The sequence below is a fragment of the Haliotis rubra genome, unplaced genomic scaffold, assembly GCF_003918875.1.
Source record: "Haliotis rubra isolate DU_JTF1 unplaced genomic scaffold, ASM391887v1 Scf486, whole genome shotgun sequence".
Classification (NCBI taxonomy): Eukaryota; Metazoa; Mollusca; class Gastropoda; order Lepetellida; family Haliotidae; genus Haliotis; species Haliotis rubra.
In genome coordinates this window covers 517134-539927 of record NW_025767175.1, presented here as the reverse complement: position 1 = coordinate 539927, position 22794 = coordinate 517134, and the positions used below count along the sequence as shown (strand labels likewise).

Here is a 22794-nt window from a genome sequence, read left to right as displayed (position 1 = left end):
TTTGTCTGTTACATTTCATAATCATTACAAGCTTGTTCCAAGTCATGATTGAATTTATCTTAAAGACACCAAGAAATTTATGTTCCGAACATACTAGTCATCCTTTAAAGATGTGAAATTTAGCAAAACTCCCAAAAATAACTACATGTTTTTGTCCTTATTAATTTGTGCATTAACAAATTTCATAAATGATGCTAACCAATTATTTTCGATGATTGATCGGTGGTAATGAACTAATCATCAATTGTGAGATTTTAACCAATTCCCAACACTAATGAGTAACATCCTTCAAGTCCAGGAACATAGCACTCCATAAGTGGGGCAGTTGAGATCATGTCCTTATATTACATCAACTTACTGGGTAGGAATATTTTCTTTACATTTGAGAAAGACTTGGGGTATATCTCCATGTTGTAATCACGTTCAGTGCCATAGCACATATCTTTCCGCACAAAGTCTTTGAACAGTATGTTTAAGTACAAGGTATTTATATTTTGTATTTAAGTCAATCTGTTATATCAGTTTATTTGGTACCTAACATTGTATTGTGCAGCATATTTACTATTGAATATATATCCTTTAATCCTATGTACAACTAACACAAAGGATCCAAGAGGCATGTGACATACTTATAAGCTGAACCCAGTAAAATGTAATATGCCAAAATATCATAAATGTCAGAGATAAATGAAATTACGCAACATGAAACTGATTATTTCGAATTGGCGGTATGTACTTCAACACTGTTTATTATTTATTTTATGAAAGCATGTTTAGTCACAGTTTTTGTCGTTACAAACAATTTCCTGCAAAGAACAGGCAGGTCACAATTCTGAGATAGTAAAACGAACATTCCTAACAGGAAGGCCTTTTCACCATCAGTAAATTGTGCAATACATGCATACATTCAAATGTCATCGACAACCTCTCTCTGTTTCCCTTGAACATGATAATTTAAAGGACTAGAAACCGGTAAAGTGACCGGATATTATGGCCGATGCAATAATTATCCATAAAGATAACAGTTCAATATTTATGGGATTGTTATTACACAAGTACAGTCATATATTTAAAACCGAAAGTACAAACGAAACAATGTGTTTCAAAAATAAAAATATTTGACAGACTGACTGTGAAAATAGAAATTATTCAAGACGAAAATCAGTGACTTTTAGAAATAATGTTTGAATAACAGGACACACACATGCTAATGTCATATAGATGATCACTCACAATTGATAAAATACCTCCGCAGGGAATTCAGTAACAGACAATCAAACGGGCACCTGCAACTTTCCGAGGTTCATTCATGGCTGACATTTTTATCGAATGGACTGCGCATGCGTTCACTAAACTTCCGATACCAACTTCCTCTGAAAACACGCGAGAAGAGATTGTTGACATGTCAGCAGCACTAAACTGAACTAAATATATCATAATCTTCGTGTGTGAAGTACATTACATTCATAACTCAAGACACAAGTCACGTAATGGACGTGCTTCGCCCACAGATTGTTGTCGTATCAAACAGATGTTACAGAAAAAATCCAATTAATAAAAATGAAGTAAATACAGCAGAAGAGGACATGTTCACAGGTGAGTTACAGTTTTCGTTTTGTACAAGCCTATCCCCTGTTGTCATTTATCATTGAATTGGTAGATGGTATTGTAACAATGTGTAAATAAAGGGTAACATTTTTAATGTGTTAAACTTCATTATTATAAACGGTAAAAATATCCTATCATTACAGGGGCGGATGTAGCTTTTTGAGAAGGGTGGGGGGTGGGGTGGGGGATGCACAGGTCATTTTCACCCGTTTTCACTAGAGTTTTGATGAACTTTCTGGAAAAAAGGCGGGGGGGATGCACCTCCCTCTGGTTCCACCTATGCATTACCCATGTTAACACTAACACTTGCACTGCATGTTTTTCTAGCTCATTGGTAATCTTGTTGCAGCATCTAGCTTGGGGTCTATTGTTAGGGGTTAGATTAGGTAAGTGATCTGTGTCAGGTTCAGTCTCTGCATTGGAATGTTGTCATGGTTTCCATTGTTTCATAGATTTCAGCTATCACTGACCTTATCATATTAAAGCTTTCTACTGCCTTTTACTTTCTACATCTTTCTCCATGAGAATCACAGCACAACACCAGCACATTATGGGGTAAGTTAAATGTTTTAGTATTGTATGTATAGTAGGGCTATTACGATTTAGTGTGTTAGATTATATGTTTTAATGAATAGTGTTTGATCTTATTTAGTGTATGTTAGGTGTTTGTCTATAAATATACAGTAAAACATGGATATAGCGAACACGGATATAGCGTACAAACGGATATAGCGAACAAATGTAAAAGTCCCGTCAATAGTCCTTTATAATATCATTAAAATTATACGCGAATAACGAACTCGTGAGTAGCGAATTAATGGCTATAGCGAACTGATTTACTACCCCCAAGACCCAATTAACGACGTGATTAGCGAACTCACTCAGTGTCAGCTCAGCCACTTAGCGGTATACATCAAGTGGCAAACATGTCCGGGAGTGAAACACTTAAGTTGTTAGTCACAGGGAAGTCAGCAAAGCTTAGATGTTTAAAAAATGTACGCAGTTTGCCAGTAACGTACAGATCAAATGCCAAGGCCTGGATGACTGGTGAATTATTCACAGAGTGGATAAAAAACCTGGAAAAGAGTATGACGAGACAAAAACATAAGATCCTGATGTTTGTAGACAATTGTCCTGCCCATCCTGTTGTGAAACACCGGACACACGTCAAACTGGTCTTCCTTCCACCGAACACTAAGTGTTATGTCAATGTACATGTACAAGAATAAAGATTTGTAGCCTCAGCATATACATGTCTCTACATCTCTACAATCCAAGATGACGGTCAAATGTGAATAACGAACAACGGATATAGCGAACTAAATTTCTTGGTCCCTTGGAGTTCGTTATATCCGTGTTCTACTGTATGCATACTTAGTGTTTTAGACAAATATATGATGTATTGTGCACCAGTACATTAGTATACTGGCGTGAGTTTATTTGTACTGTAGGGTATTTTATACCACCATGATGCTGTAATTTGTATCATGTATATGTGTCATGTATAGCTATGGTGACTGTATGTATTACCGTAGCTATTTTATGACTGACGTGATACACTAATGTGTATCATGCATGTTTATTAGGCCCAAAAAAATAAATGTTATGGTTCCGATTTCCTACATTTCAGAACTAGGGTAGGTAGGTAGGAAGGGTTTTTGGGTTTTTTTGCAAAATATCTTTACATTACTCATGTGTCAGAAAATAAATTTCATTTCATTTTGCTGTGTACCAGGATATAGGTAATACTATGTTGTCCTACTCATGAGACACATGATCTGGTGTCCCCGGCCATCATATTGCCGTGTACCAGGATGTAGGTAATACTATGTTGTCCTACTCATGAGACACATGATCTGGTGTCCCCCGCCATCATATTGCTGTGTACCAACCAGGATGTAGGTAATACTATGTTGTCCTACTCATGAGACACATGATCTGGTGTCCCCGCCATCATATTGCTGTGTACCAGGATGTAGGTAATACTATGTTGTCCTACTCATGAGACACATGATCTGGTGTCCCCCGCCATCATATTGCCGTGTACCAGGATGTAGGTAATACTATGTTGTCCTACTCATGAGACACATGATCTGGTGTCCCCCGCCATCATATTGCTGTGTACCAGGATGTAGGTAATACTATGTTGTCCTACTCATGAGACACATGATCTGGTGTCCCCGCCATCGTATTGCTGTGTACCAGGATGTAGGTAATACTATGTTGTCCTACTCATGAGACACATGATCTGGTGTCCCCATGCCATCATATTGCCGTGTACCAGGATGTAGGTAATACTATGTTGTCCTACTCATGAGACACATGATCTGGTGTCCCCCGCCATCATATTGCCGTGTACCAGGATGTAGGTAATACTATGTTGTCCTACTCATGAGACACATGATCTGGTGTCCCCTGCCATCATATTGCTGTGTACCAGGATGTAGGTAATACTATGTTGTCCTACTCATGAGACACATGATCTGGTGTCCCCCGCCATCATATTGCCGTGTACCAGGATGTAGGTAATACTATGTTGTCCTACTCATGAGACACATGATCTGGTGTCCCCGCCATCATATTGCTGTGTACCAGGATGTAGGTAATACTATGTTGTCCTACTCATGAGACACATGATCTGGTGTCCCCCTGCCATCATATTGCTGTGTACCAGGATGTAGGTAATACTATGTTGTCCTACTCATGAGACACATGATCTGGTGTCCCCGCCATCATATTGCTGTGTACCAGGATGTAGGTAATACTATGTTGTCCTACTCATGAGACACATGATCTGGTGTCCCCATGCATCATATTGCTGTGTACCAGGATGTAGGTAATACTATGTTGTCCTACTCATGAGACACATGATCTGGTGTCCCCGCCATCATATTGCTGTGTACCAGGATGTAGGTAATACTATGTTGTCCTACTCATGAGACACATGATCTGGTGTCCCCATGCCATCATATTGCTGTGTACCAGGATGTAGGTAATACTATGTTGTCCTACTCATGAGACACATGATCTGGTGTCCCCGCCATCATATTGCTGTGTACCAGGATGTAGGTAATACTATGTTGTCCTACTCATGAGACACATGATCTGGTGTCCCCCGCCATCATATTGCTGTGTACCAGGATGTAGGTAATACTATGTTGTCCTACTCATGAGACACATGATCTGGTGTCCCCCGCCATCATATTGCTGTGTACCAGGATGTAGGTAATACTATGTTGTCCTACTCATAAGACACATGATCTGGTGTCCCCCGCCATCATATTGCGTGTACCAGGATATAGGTAATACTATGTTGTCCTACTCATAAGACACATGATCTGGTGTCCCCCGCCATCATATTGCTGTGTACCAGGATGTAGGTAATACTATGTTGTCCTACTCATGAGACACATGATCTGGTGTCCCCCGCCATCATATTGCTGTGTACCAGGATATAGGTAATACTATGTTGTCCTACTCATGAGACACATGATCTGGTGTCCCCTGCCATCATATTGCTGTGTACCAGGATGTAGGTAATACTATGTTGTCCTACTCATAAGACACATGATCTGGTGTCCCCGCCATCATATTGCTGTGTACCAGGATGTAGGTAATACTATGTTGTCCTACTCATAAGACACATGATCTGGTGTCCCCGCCATCATATTGCTGTGTACCAGGATGTAGGTAATACTATGTTGTCCTACTCATGAGACACATGATCTGGTGTCCCCGCCATCATATTGCTGTGTACCAGGATGGTAGGTAATACTATGTTGTCCTACTCATGAGACACATGATCTGGTGTCCCCATACCATCATATTGCCGTGTACCAGGATGTAGGTAATACTATGTTGTCCTACTCATGAGACACATGATCTGGTGTCCCCGCCATCATATTGCCGTGTACCAGGATGTAGGTAATACTATGTTGTCCTACTCATGAGACACATGATCTGGTGTCCCCATCCATCATATTGCTGTGTACCAGGATGTAGGTAATACTATGTTGTCCTACTCATGAGACACATGATCTGGTGTCCCCGCCATCATATTGCTGTGTACCAGGATATAGGTAATACTATGTTGTCCTACTCATGAGACACATGATCTGGTGTCCCCCACGCCATCATATTGCTGTGTACCAGGATGTAGGTAATACTATGTTGTCCTACTCATGAGACACATGATCTGGTGTCCCCATGCATCATATTGCTGTGTACCAGGATGTAGGTAATACTATGTTGTCCTACTCATGAGACACATGATCTGGTGTCCCCCGCCATCATATTGCTGTGTACCAGGATATAGGTAATACTATGTTGTCCTACTCATGAGACACATGATCTGGTGTCCCCCGCCATCATATTGCTGTGTACCAGGATATAGGTAGTACTATGTTGTCCTACTCATGAGACACATGATCTGGTGTCCCCCGCCATCATATTGCTGTGTACCAGGATGTAGGTAATACTATGTTGTCCTACTCATGAGACACATGATCTGGTCCCCCCCGCCATCATATTGCCGTGTACCAGGATGTAGGTAATACTATGTTGTCCTACTCATGAGACACATGATCTGGTGTCCCCCGCCATCATATTGCTGTGTACCAGGATGTAGGTAATACTATGTTGTCCTACTCATGAGACACATGATCTGGTGTCCCCCGCCATCATATTGCTGTGTACCAGGATATAGGTAATACTATGTTGTCCTACTCATGAGACACATGATCTGGTGTCCCCCGCCATCATATTGCTGTGTACCAGGATGTAGGTAATACTATGTTGTCCTACTCATGAGACACATGATCTGGTGTCCCCCGCCATCATATTGCTGTGTTCCAGGATGTAGGTAATACTATGTTGTCCTACTCATAAGACACATGATCTGGTGTCCCCCGCCATCATATTGCTGTGTACCAGGATATAGGTAATACTATGTTGTCCTACTCATGAGACACATGATCTGGTGTCCCCGCCATCATATTGCTGTGTTACCAGGATATAGGTAATACTATGTTGTCCTACTCATGAGACACACATGATCTGGTGTCCCCGCCATCATATTGCTGTGTACCAGGATATAGGTAATACTATGTTGTCCTACTCATGAGACACATGATCTGGTGTCCCCGCCATCATATTGCTGTGTACCAGGATATAGGTAATACTATGTTGTCCTACTCATGAGACACATGATCTGGTGTGTCCCCGCCATCATATTGCCGTGTACCAGGATATAGGTAATACTATGTTGTCCTACTCATGAGACACATGATCTGGTGTCCCCGGCCATCATATTGCTGTGTACCAGGATGTAGGTAATACTATGTTGTCCTACTTATGAGACACATGATCTGGTGTCCCCGGCCATCATATTGCTGTGTACCAGGATGTAGGTAATACTATGTTGTCCTACTCATGAGACACATGATCTGGTGTCCCCCGCCATCATATTGCTGTGTACCAGGATGTAGGTAATACTATGTTGTCCTACTCATGAGACACATGATCTGGTGTCCCCATGTCATCATATTGCTGTGTACCAGGATGTAGGTAATACTATGTTGTCCTACTCATGAGACACATGATCTGGTGTCCCCCGCCATCATATTGCTGTGTACCAGGATGTAGGTAGTACTATGTTGTCCTACTCATGAGACACATGATCTGGTGTCCCCCGCCATCATATTGCTGTGTACCAGGATGTAGGTAATACTATGTTGTCCTACTCATGAGACACATGATCTGGTGTCCCCCGCCATCATATTGCTATAATATTGCTAAAAGCGGCTTAAAACTAAACTCACTCACTCGACCGCCTCCGTGGTGTAGTAGTTAGAGCATCCGCCCGGAGAGTGGAAGGTCGCAGGTTCGATACCCGATCGTGTCATACCAAAAGATGTTAAAATATGGTAATATGTTAAGACTGTCAAATCATGGAACAAAGAATGTATTGATACTCTACAAGGATGTTTTGTGTGTACGGATTGGGACATGTTCTATGATGCAGAAGAAACATTAGAAGGAATGGGTGACGTCATTACTGATTATATTAATTTTTGTGTCAACAACATAATACCAGAAAAAGAAATCAGAATTTTCCCAAACAACAAGCCCAGGATCACAAAAGAAATGAAATCTTTATTAAACGAAAAGAAACGAGTGTACATTAAGAAAGATAGATTAAATCTCAAATGCGTACAGAAGGACATCAATCTTAAAACTCGTGAATGTAAACTAGCGTACAAAGAGAAAGTTGAGAGACAGTTTCAGCAAAGCAATCTGCACCAAGCCTGGCAAGGCGTGAACACGATGATTGGCAAGAGCAGGCGACGACAGACAACCAAAGCCGGGGACAATAAGACCTTTGCTGAGGACCTCAACACTTTCTACAGCCGCTTTGATTGTCACGACTATATCAATGAGAGAGCTCAAGTTAGTGATGCTGTACAGGATAGTGAAGGTCGTATCTATATATCAGAAGCTGACGTCATTCAAAGCTGCTCCAAAATTAACATCAGAAAAGCAAAAGGACCTGACAACCTTGACGGCATTGTGTTGAAAGAGTGCAGACTTCAAATTTTCACTAGATTGTTTCAATTCTCAGTGAATACACACGTTATTCCTTCGGTCTGGAAAACATCAGAAATTGTACCAGTTCCTAAAAAGACACAACCAAAAGAACTCAACGACTACAGGCCAGTTGCTCTCACATCTATAGCAATGAAGTAGCTGGAACACATCTTGTTGAGACATCTCAGTCAGGAAGTTGCCGACATACTGGACCGGCTTCAGTTCGCCTACAGGTCAAGGAGAGGAGTTGTTGATGCCACACTGTCACTCCTGAATAATGTCTATAAACATCTAGAGACACCTAAGTCATACATCAGGATCCTCTTCGTTGACTTTTCATCTGCGTTCAACACCATCCAGCCACATATCATGATACAGAAACTGTTCAACGGAGTAAACGGACCACCAACACTGGTGCACCACAAGGCTGTGTAATATCTCCTGTTCTTTTCATCCTCTACACTAATGATTGTGCAAGCTCAAATTCAACCTGTTCAACTGCAAAAGTTTACAGATGATGCAGCAATTGTCGGCAAACTGAACGACACTGATTCTGAAGAACTGTATAAAGAGGACATTAATCATTTTACGACTTGGTGTGCAGAAAACCACTTATTCTTAAATGTCACAAAAACAAAGGAAAGTTCTGATAAATTGACTTTCGCAGTAAGTCCACAGAAATGCTTCCAGTGATAATCAACGGTGAATGTGTTGAGACAGTGTCGGAGTATAAGTATTTGGGAACCTTCATTGACTGTAAGATGAACTGGAACTCTAACACTGAAGCCCTGTACAAAAAGTGTCAACAACGTCTTCATCTCATGCGTAAACTGAGATCTTTTAATGTTAACCCATCTGTGATGTCATCTTTTTATGCAGCATTTATTCAGAGTATTTTAACATTTTCCTTCCATTGTTGGTACGAATCTCTCTCAGTTCATCTCAAATCTAAAATAGACAAAACTGTTAACACTGCAAATAAAATCGCTGTAGTCAGATTTTAATGTTTATCATCAATATATGAGCGGCAAATCGTGAATCAAGCTGTCAAAATCATATCTGACCGTACTCACTACTTAAATTCGGAATACAACCTCCTCCCTTCAGGCCGCCGCTACAAAGTTCCAATTGTGAAAACTAAGAGAGCCCGTACATCCTTTATTCCAAGTACCATAACTCTCTTAAACAAATGTGAAGATACCTAAATCAATGAATTTATGTAAATATGTTTTGTATCTCTCTGATGTGTCAGTAGCTCTGCTGATGTTACACAAATTCCTGAAAAGGCATTAAAGTATTATTCTATTCTATTCTATTCTACTTGCTGGTCCCTGCCTGGCACTCAGCATTAATGGGTACAACAAGGACTGGTCGGCTCGGAGTCGGTATAATGTGTCTGAGTGGGGTATTCATGCTTCACTGCGGCATGGTATCTCAGTGGGCTAGCACTATAAAACCAGCTTAAGTCTGACTCATGAGACCTGTGAAGATCCGTGTTGGAATTTATCTTCAGTAACCCATGCTTGTTGTAAGAGGCAACCATGGGATCAGGTGGTCAGGCTCACTGACTTGGTTGACACATGTCATTGGTTCCCAATTGTGTAGATCAATGCTCTGGATATTGATCACTGGATTGTGTGGTCCAGACTCAATTATTTACAGACCACTGCCATATAGCTGGAATATTGCTGGATGTGGCATTAAACAACAAACATAACACCCCCCCCTGATTAAGGTGTCTCTGTGTTACAGATGATGTCACTAGCTGTGTTTACAACGACGAAGTTTGTGATGCCTTCAGCAATATTGAGGAGACGGAGAACGGCTTCCGAATATTATTGAACATACCCAGTGCATACTTCAAATTCATCATTGGGAAGAAGGCAGAGAACAAGAAGAAGCTGGAGCTTGAAACACGTACACAGATTCGTATTCCCAAGGCTGGACAGGAGGGGGAAATTGGTATGTAATAGGGCTGCAACGAATACACTATGAGGCGAATACCAATGCGAATATATATTCACAAATAAATTAAATTCATGAAAGTTATGGTTCAATTTAATGAATACACGAATGAATCATATCAGGACTAGTATGTAACCCTGTTAATTTGGACCCTCTTGAAACCAGACCCTCTTGAAACCAGACTTTACCATCACTACTCTCTATATAAAGGGACTGACTCAAAGAAGATATATTAGCCTTGATATTTTAGTGAAACTCCCTTTCACCACAGTTCATTGTAATACTCACAATACACACACACCTTTTATTTGATACATATGCACCTGTATCATGATACACAATGGTACAAATGTAACCGGGATGTGAATGGAAATTCTGAGGACCAGACACTGATTACGGGTTGTGGGATCTGTTCTTTATTGACAGACACCCTGAAACACATGTTTACAAAATAAGTGCCAAGTTAAGCACAAACATATAAAGGTAGATAAATATATACAATCATTGAACCTGTGATATCATTTCTAACATATAAGGAATGAATGTAATATCAATTCATGCGAACAGATGCACATTACATAATGCAGGACTCGATTTAGTGCTTTGTTACTTGCACTTGTGCAACCCAATATTACAAAGTGCAACCTAGTTATTAGTTTAACTTGCATCAGGTGCAAGTCAAGTTTCGAGAAATAAATCAACAATAAACCTAACATTATAAGCATAAATATGTCAGCTCATATTTCTTCTAAACTTTGAATAGCTATGGCACCAAAACATTGCTATTTATAGACACCCACCTAAAAATAAATAAGTTGTTTAACAAACTATCATTAAAATATTGACACAGTTCACTGTTGTTACGAGGGAGGAGTGCAGAGAAAGGGACAGCTAGGTGTTCGAGAAGCACATTCACAAAGTTATTTATTCATTAACCTGTGCTGTGCTGTCTCCATCCGTTCTCGAACACCTGGCTGTCCCTTTCTCTGCACTCCTCCCTCGTAACAAACAATGGACTGTGTCAATATTTTAATGATAGTTTGTTAAACAACTTTTTTATTTTTAGGACAAAAATTCTGCAAAAACCTCACAGAGTGGGTATTATGTTTTGATTATGATCAGCGTTTCATTGAGTATTTTATGTTTATTAGTTTTCAAGTTAGATTGCAATTCATCGGTCTTGATCTGTCGTAACTTGTTCCAAAACATCAGAGAACTCATCCAGGAAGTCATCAAATGTGACCTTATGTTTTCTTGATATAGGAGGGCGATAAATACATATCATCCGCACAAAGTCATTCATCAGATTGAAAGTTGAATGAATAAAATGGAAGGTTTTCCTTGATTGATGTCAATAAAGTTAGATTTGAGAGAGCTTTTATAAAGTACTGCAACACCTCCTCCACTTCCGATGAGTCTGTTAGCCTGTAAGATGTCACACCCTTCCGGAAGAAGTTCAGCCAATACAGACTGATCACGATCTTTGAGCCATGTCTCTGTCAGCACAAAAATGTCATAATCATGCTCGAAATAACCATAGACTAACGCTTAAAAATGATACTACTTGTGTTAAAATTATAGACAATGACAACTTCAAATAAACCAAATCTTACATGACTTCATACCTGCCACACAAAGTACATACTTGTTTTTAATGAATGAGAAACCTTATCTAAATAAGTCTATGTAGATAAATAACCCTGCCCCTCTCCTGCAAATCAGCTGCTTAGGACACATTTTTCATCCTACAAATCAGCTGCTTAGGACACATTTTTCATCCTACAAATCAGCTGCTTAGGACACATTTTTCATCCTACAAATCAGCTGCTTAGGACACATTTTTCATCCTACAAATCAGCTGCTTAGGACACATTTTTCATCCTACAAATCAGCTGCTTAGGACATTTTCATCCTACAAATCAGCTGCTTAGGACACATTTTTTCATCCTACAAATCAGCTGCTTAGGACACATTTTTCATCCTACAAATCAGCTGCTTAGGACACATTTTTCATCCTACAAATCAGCTGCTTAGGACACATTTTTCATCCTACAAATCAGCTGCTTAGGACACATTTTTCATCCTACAAATCAGCTGCTTAGGACACAGTTTTCATCCTACAAATCAGCTGCTTAGGACACATTTTTCATCCTACAAATCAGCTGCTTAGGACACATTTTTCATCCTACAAATCAGCTGCTTAGGACACATTTTTCATCCTACAAATCAGCTGCTTAGGACACATTTTTCATCCTACAAATCAGCTGCTTAGGACACATTTTTCATCCTACATGCTCATCATGCTCATGTGATAATATTATGAAACTGACACACTACGGTCATGTTTTGAAAACCTCTGCTCATGTCATGTCACTTTGAAACCTACTCACTCATGTTTATATATATGACGGCGGTCTGTAAATAATCGAGTCTGGACCACACAATCCAGTGATCAACAACATGAGTATCGATCTATGCAATTGCTCAAGTCCTGAATGAAGAATAAGTCATGTCACTGAGAAACCAATATTTCTTGTTTATGGAACATGGTAGAAAATGTCATGTTATTGTAAACACACTTCATGAATGTAGAAAATTTTATGTTGTTGTGAAACTACCATGTCAAGTCACCTGTGAAGATATAGGTTAGAATTGGTCTTAAACAACCCATGCTTGTCGTAAAAGGCCACTAACAGGATCAGGTGGTCCGACTCACTGACTTGGTTCACACAGGTCATTGTATCCCAAAAGCGTAGATCTATGTTCATGCTGTTCACTGGATTGTCAGACCGCTGCCATATAGCTGGAATATTGCTTAGTGCGGTGACACCCGTGAAAATCCGGGTTAGAATTTGTCTTCAGTAATCCATGAAGAGGCAACTAAAGGGATCGTGTGGTCAGGCTCGCTGACTTGGTTGACACATGTCATGGTATCCCAATTGCATAGATTATTGTTAGTGCTGTTGATCACTGGATTGTGTGGTCCAGATTCAATTATTTACAGTCTGCCGCCATATAGCTGGAATATTGCTGAGTGTGGTGTTAAACAACAAACTAACTACCATGTCATGTATGTAGAAATGTAACATTATTGTCAATGTAATGCTTGTTGCAGTTATTCTTGGACACGACAGGAAGGGAGTGAGTTCTGCCAAGACACGGATTGATGTGATCGTAGAGTCGGCCCGCCAGAAACAACCTTTCACCCACTTCCTCTCCATCTGCATCAACAACATCGAGCAATCTTTTGTTGACTTCAAGACGGATGTGCTCCGCGAGTGTGATGGGGTGAGTTGTCAGTAGCATCCCTTTTCAGCAATGAAAGACCAGATATGTTTACCACACCATGAAGACCCAACATATTTCCACTCATTTTTACAGCTCAAGACCAAACATATTTCCACTCATTTTACAGCTCAAGACAAAACATATTTCCACTCATTTTCCACTCATTTTTACAGCTCAAGACAAAACTTATTTCCACTCATTTCTACAGCTCAAGACAAAACATATTTCCACTCATTTTACAGCTCAAGACAAAACATATTTCCACTCATTTTTACAGCTCAAGACAAAACTTATTTCCACACATTTCTACAGCTCAAGACAAAACATATCTCCACATCCAAAGGCCAAACATATTTCTACACTTTAAGGCCAAACATATTTCTACACTTTAAGGCCAAACATATTTCTACACTTTAAGGCCAAACATAATTTCACACCCAGAGGCCAAACATATTCCCACACCCAATGACCAACAGTATGTTCAAAGGCAAAAGTTATTGTGACACACTAACGGCAAACAGAATCAGTGTTGAACCTTCACTGCATCAAATGAAATGTTATTACATGGAGTATGTCCTGAGGCTACATGTGGAGGTAGGTATGGCATCTCCTCACACTGGTACAATGTGTGAAGCCCTTTTCTTGTGTCCCCCACCACGATATTGCTGGATAAATATTGTTAAAAGTGGCGTACCGGGTAAAACCACACCCAATCACTTTTAGGCCAGACCAATTTTATTTCTTGTTTTATGGATCCGTCGGCCATATTTTTTCAAGAATATGAAAAAATAATAATAATAATTTTCCCCGCTCATGTTTTTATTGGCAAAGAACGTAAACTTACAACAACAAAATTTTTTTACCCTTATACACATAACTTGCCAAAAATAAAATACTTTTAGTATGCAAAAGGAATATTACTTTGACTGGTGATTTTTTTATTTTTATTTTTTTTCCATCCTGCCTTTAGGTTTTCTGAGGACAAAAATCTGTAAAACAGGAAATAAAATTGGTCTGGCCTTAACACTAAACACCTGAATCGAAACCCAACTTGGGTGCAATGAGTGAACACCATCTCCTTCATAAACTTTACCGGTTTATGTTTGTCAGATTTGCAGGTTTTAGTACATATTTGATGCCAGGAAGCATAACATTTAACACCTCCAGATTTATTGAAAACAAACAGTCTATAGAACACACAAATGTGAAAAAGCTGTTAATGGACTTTGCGAAATACAAGAGTTCTCAGCTTTTTCCTCGAAGCTCTTTGTCTGTATGTGAACTGCACCAGGCGCGAGACAGACAGGACAGTATTGTGATAGGCATGGTTAGTGCTTCCGTGATGATGCAGAATGTGGTAAAAAAAATAAATCAAAATCGTTCTGATAGATATGGATCAAACTTTATATTGAATTAATATTGTATTCGTTTTAACAAGTATTCTTTTCCTATTTGTCAAGAAATGTTTTGTTGTTTTTTTTTGGGGGGTGATGATTTTTATGGAGAAGCGGACAATGTGACTGACCCCCCCCTATAATTTATGTACAATGTGACATCCCATCATCCCCCCATGTAATGACTCACCCCACCCCGACAAAATAGTTGACCACCCCTTAACAAAATGGGTGACCCCACCCCACCCCTTAAAGTCATCATCACCCCATATATTATGGACAGTCCCTAAACTTTTGTGGAATGTTTTTACTTCTAATGGCGATGTAACACCTGTCTAATGGCAATGTAACACCTGTCTAATGGCAATGTAACACCTGTCTAATGGCGATGTAACACCTGTCTAATGGCAATGTAACACCTGTCTAATGGCGATGTAACACCTGTCTAATGCTGCAGGATCGGAGCCTGGAGGCCAGCTTGTTCCAGAACCCAAAGAAGCTCCACCTGACCCTGGGGACATTGGCACTTCTCAACGATGCCGAGATCACCATGGCAACAGAGCTACTGCAGCAGTGTAAGGAGGATCTGGTCGAGTGAGTTGTTGTTTCAGTACTCTTCCAGGGTTTCAGATGATCTATTAGTCAATGAGTGTTGTTGCTTCAGTACTCTTCCAGGGTTTCAGATGATCTATTAGTCAATGAGTGTTGTTGCTTCAGTACTCTTCCAGGGTTTCAGATGATCTATTAGTCAATGAGTGTTGTTGCTTCAGTACTCTTCCAGGGTTTCAGATGATCTATTAGTCAATGAGTGTTGTTGCTTCAGTACTCTTCCAGGGTTTCAGATGATCTATTAGTCATTGAGTGTTGTTGCTTCAGTACTCTTCCAGGGTTTCAGATGATCTAGGAGTCATTGAGTGTTGTTGCTTCAGTACTCTTCCAGGTTTTCAGATGATCTAGGAGTCATTGAGTGTTGTTGCTTCAGTACTCTTCCAGGGTTTCAGATGATCTAGGAGTCATTGAGTGTTGTTGCTTCAGTACTCTACCAGGGTTTCAGATGATCTAGGAGTCATTGAGTGTTGTTGCTTCAGTACTCTTCCAGGGTTTCAGATGATCTAGGAGTCATTGAGTGTTGTTGCTTCAGTACTCTTCCAGAGTTTCAGATGATCTAGGAGTCATTGAGTGTTGTTCCTTCAGTACTCTACTAGGGTTTCAGATGATCTAAGAGTCATTGAGTGTTGTTGCTTCAGTACTCTTCCAGGGTTTCAGATGATCTATTAGTCAATGAGTGTTGTTGCTTCAGTACTCTACCAGGGTTTCAGATGATCTAGGAGTCATTGAGTGTTGTTGCTTCAGTACTCTTCCAGGGTTTCAGATGATCTATTAGTCAATGAGTGTTGTTGCTTCAGTACTCTACCAGGGTTTCAGATGATCTAGGAGTCATTGAGTGTTGTTGCTTCAGTACTCTTCCAGGGTTTCAGATGATCTAGGAGTCATTGAGTGTTGTTGCTTCAGTACTCTTCCAGGGTTTCAGATGATCTATTAGTCAATGAGTGTTGTTGCTTCAGTACTCTTCCAGGGTTTCAGATGATCTAGGAGTCATTGAGTGTTGTTGCTTCAGTACTCTTCAGGGTTTCAGATGATCTATTAGTCAATGAGTGTTGTTGCTTCAGTACTCTACCAGGGTTTCAGATGATCTAGGAGTCATTGAGTGTTGTTGCTTCAGTACTCTACCGGGGTTTCAGATGATCTATTAGTCAATGAGTGTTGTTGCTTCAGTACTCTTCCAGGGTTTCAGATGATCTAGGAGTCATTGAGTGTTGTTGCTTCAGTACTCTTCCAGGGTTTCAGATGATCTAGGAGTCATTGAGTGTTGTTGCTTCAGTACTCTTCCAGGGTTTCAGATGATCTAGGAGTCATTGAGTGTTGTTGCTTCAGTACTCTTCCAGGGTTTCAGATGATCTATTAGTCAATGAGTGTTGTTGCTTCAGTACTCTTCCAGGGTTTCAGATGATCTAGGAGTCATTGAGTGTTGTTGCTTCAGTACTCTTCCAGGGTTTCAGATGATCTATTAGTCAATGAGTGTTGTTGCTTCAGTACTCTACCAGGGTTTCAGATGATCTAGGAGTCATTGAGTGTTGTTGCTTCAGTACTCTACCAGGGTTTCAGATGATCTATTAGTCAATGAGTGTTGTTGCTTCAGTACTCTTCCAGGGTTTCAGATGATCTATTAGTCATTGAGTGTTGTTGCTTCAGTACTCTACCAGGGTTTCAGATGATCTATTAGTCATTGAGTGTTGTTGCTTCAGTACTCTACCAGGGTTTCAGATGATCTATTAGTCAATGAGTGTTGTTGCTTCAGTACTCTTCCAGGGTTTCAGATGATCTATTAGTCATTGAGTGTTGTTGCTTCAGTACTCTACCAGGGTTTCAGATGATCTATTAGTCAATGAGTGTTGTTGCTTCAGTACTCTACCAGGGTTTCAGATGATCTATTAGTCAATGAGTGTTGTTGCTTCAATACTCTTCCAGGGTTTCAGATGATCTAGGAGTCATTGAGTGTTGTTGCTTCAGTACTCTACCAGGGTTTCAGATGATCTAGGAGTCATTGAGTGTTGTTGCTTCAGTACTCTACCAGGGTTTCAGATGATCTATTAGTCAATGAGTGTTGTTGCTTCAGTACTCTTCCAGGGTTTCAGATGATCTATTAGTCAATGAGTGTTGTTGCTTCAGTACTCTTCCAGGGTTTCAGATGATCTAGGAGTCATTGAGTGTTGTTGCTTCAGTACTCTTCCAGGGTTTCAGATGATCTAGGAGTCATTGAGTGTTGTTGCTTCAGTACTCTTCCAGAGTTTCAGATGATCTAGGAGTCATTGAGTGTTGTTGCTTCAGTACTCTACTAGGGTTTCAGATGATCTAGGAGTCATTGAGTGTTGTTGCTTCAGTACTCTACTAGGGTTTCAGATGATCTAGGAGTCATTGAGTGTTGTTGCTTCAGTACTCTTCCAGGGTTTCAGATGATCTATGAGTCAATGAGTGTTGTTGCTTGACCATTCACAATGGGTATTAGTAGTTACGTATTATCAGGGCTCCAGATAAGGGCCGTATCGGCGTATGTACGGATAAAAAATATGCACGATACGGTAGGAAATAATTTAGAAAACGTAGCAGATACGCACCACAGCAGTGGTGTATGGTCTTAGAATCATTTACAGGCGTATTTATCTGAAAAAAGTATTGTTCTGTTTACACAAGAGTAGCAATATTGTGGTGCATATATGAAACGAAACACAAGATCACTGATAGTCCATTAATTTCCATTCAGTACTCTAAATGTGCACTTAAGGTTTTCCAGTACTCCTATATTGAACAAATAAGGAGTACGTACTCCTGATGTTGAAAAATTATCTGGAGCGCTGTAAGTGGTAACCGTCTGAAAACTTTCCTCACACATTCAGCTGATAATATGCAATGATATAAGTGGAATACTGTCTGATGTACTACCTGCACCGAATTACTAACTTCCCTTCTAGCAACCTGAGGGGCGGTGAGGTAGCCTAGTGGTTGAAGTGTTGGCTAGTCACGCCAAAGACCCAGGTTCGATTCCCTACATGGGTACAATGTGTGAAGCCCATTTCTGGTGTCCCTTGCTGTGATATTGCTGGAATATTGCTACAAGCGCCGTAAAACTAAACTCACTCATGTTTGGAAGTGATAATAGTTCATGACACAATTCTGGGGCAGCAACACAGAAACCTGATTGATAAAGGTTCCATATTATTTATGTAAGTTTTGGTATTTCTTAAATTTGGGCACAAACGGGCATTGATTATTTTTCCTTTGTGAGACATATTCTGTATGTTAATACACTTATCTGATGGGTACAGTCTGTGATGTAGACTAAAATCGTGGATGGGACTCTACATAACAAAGTACTAGAATGTGTACTTCACTGAGAAAGTGTAATGCCAAATATAACATGTACTGTATATCACCACGTAAAGGCAATTTTGTGTGTGTAGAATTATGGACGGATATTCCACCTTGATAGCCACTGATGTTTGGCAGTAAAAATTCTCATTTCATCGGATATAAATGTTCCAAGGACTATTTTATTGTATTCTCTATCATATAACCCCACTGATTCCAGGCCAATACTGAAGGGACAGAAGTTGTTGACTCGGGTCCAGGATCTGGAGTACATGAACGACGATCCCAACGCTGTGGACGTCCTGTACGCCGCCCAGATAAAGATGACTGATGCGTCTCACGATGTGTAAGTCAGGGAGTCAGTAATTGAATGAATGAACGAACGAATGAATGAATGATTTGTATAGCTCCTTGTTTCCAGAATAAACATGACTGCTCCACTGAGCTTGTTAACTGAGCGGAAAAGAGATAAGTCTTCAGATGAGTTAGAATAGAGTCTTGTTGGACAATTTCTGATTTCCAGTGGGAGAGCATTCCAAGGAAATAATATTCAGTCCATGTCAGAAAGTATCCTGTTACTGTTTGGACGTGAGCAAGTGTTTGACCCATGTTAATTGTACTAGAAGTTGGTAAATCTGATTGTTTTCCTTGGATTTTACATAATTTTTTGGTTGAAGATAGAAAAATACACCATATCTCTAGGGAACACAACTCTACATTAAAATCATAGATTATCACCACTGTCAGTCTACAGATTCTGTGTGACCGACTAGTGGACAAGTTCAGTGCAGCTGGACTGATGCCTCGACAGTTTGAGAGAGTCAAGCTTCACGTGACTGTCATGAACACACTGTTCAGGAAAGATCCCACTGGAACTGCCCAGGCTGAAGTGACGGAGTCGAGGAGGAATGTAAAGGAGAGGGAGTCTTTGATGCTGCTGGGGTTTTAAGAGTGAGTTATCTGTTACTTGCTACTAAGTATGTACCATGACATACAAGAACATTCAACCAACCTGGTCCACAGACAGCTGCCCCTATAGCAGTATATGAAATAAGGCCCGTCCAAGACGAGCTAGATTTCTGACTCACTGTCTAAATTTACTGCTTGCCAGCCCGATGGTCTGGTAAACGCTTTAGATGTTCCATACATCTAAGTGAATCCACCATATCTTGGTGTCTGGTCTGGTTAAATCCATTTTGGGCTGGTAACTGGCTTATTTCATACACTGCCCTATAGGTATTTGTGTTGGATGCTGGAATATGCTGAAAACAGTACCTAGGAGGTACATCGGTCTTTACACTTTGGGTTGCAATGACAGCCTAAGATCACGGATGTTGCTGTTATCATCCATCAGTTTCATACAGCCAAGACTTTATGTACAGGCCAATTGCGTGGATTGATGCTCAAGCTGTTGATCACTGCATTGTATGATCCAGACTATTATTTACAGAACGAGGCCATATAGCTGGAATATTGCTGAGTGCGTATAAAACTCAGTTCACTAATATACAGGCAATATTGTGATATAGCTGAGATGTCTGGGTTGAAATCTACATTCACCGACATCAATTTGCACCTGATCCCAATGCCATGAGAATATGGCAGAAGAACTTAACTGAATGTACTCGCATAAATGTTGCTGTATTTTTTCACTTGTTTTTTTGTTTTGTTTCCTTCAGAAATTTGGGAAGTATGACTTTGGTCCTCAGGAAGTCACTGCCATTCATCTTTCAAAGCGCTACTCAACAGGTCAAGATGGCTACTATGACTCTGTTGGATCTATATCCCTAATCTAGCGTTTAGTGAGAGTACTCCAGTCAGCTAGGGTTCAGTGTATTGGACTCGATGAAATGCTACAGCAAATATTTGAAATCAGAATTACATGACACGTTTTATAGATAACTTCTTTTTATTTTTTATCACTTTGTTTCAGAACTAATTCTTGCTCTTTCATCAGGTGACGAATAAAAAGAAGTTATTATCCATAAAAACGTGTCATGTATTCAAGAATTACTTACTGATCACTGCACACAACATTGGTTCCAAAATGCAAATGTACAAAGGTGAATCCAGAATTTCTACTGTCGACATTGTACATATTTGTAAATAAAAGTACCAACACTTGTTTGATGTCTGATTTAATGAGGACAGAAGCAGGCATAGAAAGTGAAAAGAATCTCAGTATGACAGTAGAAGTGAATGAATAGGAGGTATGAGGAATAAATAGTACCAATGTCATAACTCAACCAAGTGCCATTTGCAAAACCAGCATTCTTAGAGCTACAACTCTTGAAAGTATTTTTAACTTAATTCATCATTGAGACAGTGTGTTATAGGGATGCCACAATGCATTGATACTTTTTCTAAGATGATACAATTATTGATACATTCAAAACTGATTTGAAAGTATCGGTTTAAATATGTTTATATGTCATTTTCATTTTGCAATTGTATCATGTTTTTTGATGTTATAAATGATTATTTTTCATGGACAAAGATGGGAAATTAGAATAAAAGACAAGTATACAATGTGAAATGGGTATTGTGATACGTATCAATTCATGAAACTTATGTATCGTGAAATCCCTATTGTGTTAACATACCAATCTCCTGTATAATATGCCACCTATCAAAGGGGCTAGGTCTACAGTATGGCATTGACATAAAGGCAGTCAGCTACAGCTTCCCATGCAGTTGCCCAGGCATCTTTCTGTATATGATTTTGGTGGACTGTCAACAATGTTTAAGGATCTGAGACATGAAAATAGAGGTGCCAGGGTGATCACTATATCAACGACAATTATAAATTACTTAAGCGCGTAGTAAGCCTGATAGGTTGCAAAACATTAGTTAGGTGGTATTGAGGGCTTGCCCAATGTTTTTAGCAACAATCATGTGTAAGCCTGGGCTTTTTTATAATGGTAGCTACGCCTCTGTAAGCCTTCCTGTAATGATGAAAGAAAATCAATCTTTGAGACAGGGTGCTTATATCATGAGAGTGAAATATAATGTACATTGACTTTTACCAATTGGTAACAGTCAATCTGTTTTTGTATCCCATGGGAAGAGCAGAACAAGTCACGGGTATCTATTCTCAGTTTGTGTCCATGAATGTTTCTTGCAATAAAACCCTGTATGGGCTTGGTCTAACAGAAACTGAATGTAATGCATGTACGGGACTCATTCTCGAGGAAATGACCTGAGTAGATGACGCTATATCAAATATGAATGCATCTTCAAAACCTTTGTTACATCTATTATTAAAATTCACTTCATTTACCGATTATCAAAAGATTCACATTTTTTCTGTGACAGAAACATGTTTAGGGTCAAGTAAACCATTTCAATGTTAACCATGATCTTATATATGCATCTTGTATGCAGAGGAGTAATGAAGTAAATGAATGATATTCTTATAAATACCATTATAACTTTCTTCAGATAATTGTCCCATAATTTTTGTTAAAAACAGTCAACGTAAACATTTCCTCCAATCAGCACTGATCTTTCTTGTGACCGTCCAAGAAATTTCCACAAATCAGCATTGGTGTTTCATGACATTCAGTCTGGAAGTTTCCACCAATAAGTATTGGTGCACCTTGTAACAGTCCTAGAAAAACAACACCAATCAGCATTGGTCTTACATTGTGACTCTCATGTAGATATTGTGTCAGTCATCAGCATTGCTGGTTCAGTTTGGTAGTCATCCCAGATATTTCCACCAATCAGCATTGCTTTTTCATAGTGACTGTCATCCTAGATATTTCCACCAGTCAGGACTGGTGTCTGTACAGACATCTTGATCTCAGGCACTGATCTCAGGCATTGATCTCCTGCAGTGGTATAGAGAGTTTCTTGGGGTTGATGGTGACTGACTTTGTGCAGTTATCTGTCTTGTAGATCCCTACCAATCGATCTGCTAACTCGAACATGTTGTTTCACAGAGATATGATAATGAATTGTGCATTCCTTGTTCTCTCCTGAAATAAATCAGTTGTAGAAATTAGTATTAAAGTAATGCATAGAA

At 39.7% G+C, this 22794-nt stretch overlaps 3 protein-coding genes across 3 annotated transcripts in view; 1 reads left to right on the top strand and 2 right to left on the bottom strand.

Moving 5' to 3' along the window:
- LOC124291222 overlaps positions 1 to 1379 on the bottom strand; it is a 28192-nt gene extending 26813 nt beyond the window's left edge. Inside the window, 1 exon segment of the mRNA XM_046728165.1 lies at positions 1234 to 1379. The gene's annotated coding sequence lies outside the window, so the exon portion shown is untranslated.
- Positions 1379 to 20891, top strand: LOC124291220 (activating signal cointegrator 1 complex subunit 1-like). The gene is given in 8 exon segments (XM_046728163.1): positions 1379 to 1596; positions 9946 to 10155; positions 13274 to 13446; positions 15298 to 15434; positions 18988 to 19113; positions 19515 to 19692; positions 19695 to 19718; positions 20447 to 20891. Coding segments are annotated over 8 exon segments (1071 nt in total). The 5' UTR covers positions 1379 to 1490; the 3' UTR covers positions 20564 to 20891.
- LOC124291219 (structural maintenance of chromosomes protein 4-like) overlaps positions 20889 to 22794 on the bottom strand; it is a 41316-nt gene continuing 39410 nt past the window's right edge. The window contains exons 27-28 of the mRNA XM_046728162.1: positions 22020 to 22747; positions 20889 to 21952 (exon numbers count right to left, since the gene is read on the bottom strand). The gene's annotated coding sequence lies outside the window, so the exon portion shown is untranslated. The remainder of the gene's footprint in view (positions 21953 to 22019; positions 22748 to 22794) is intronic.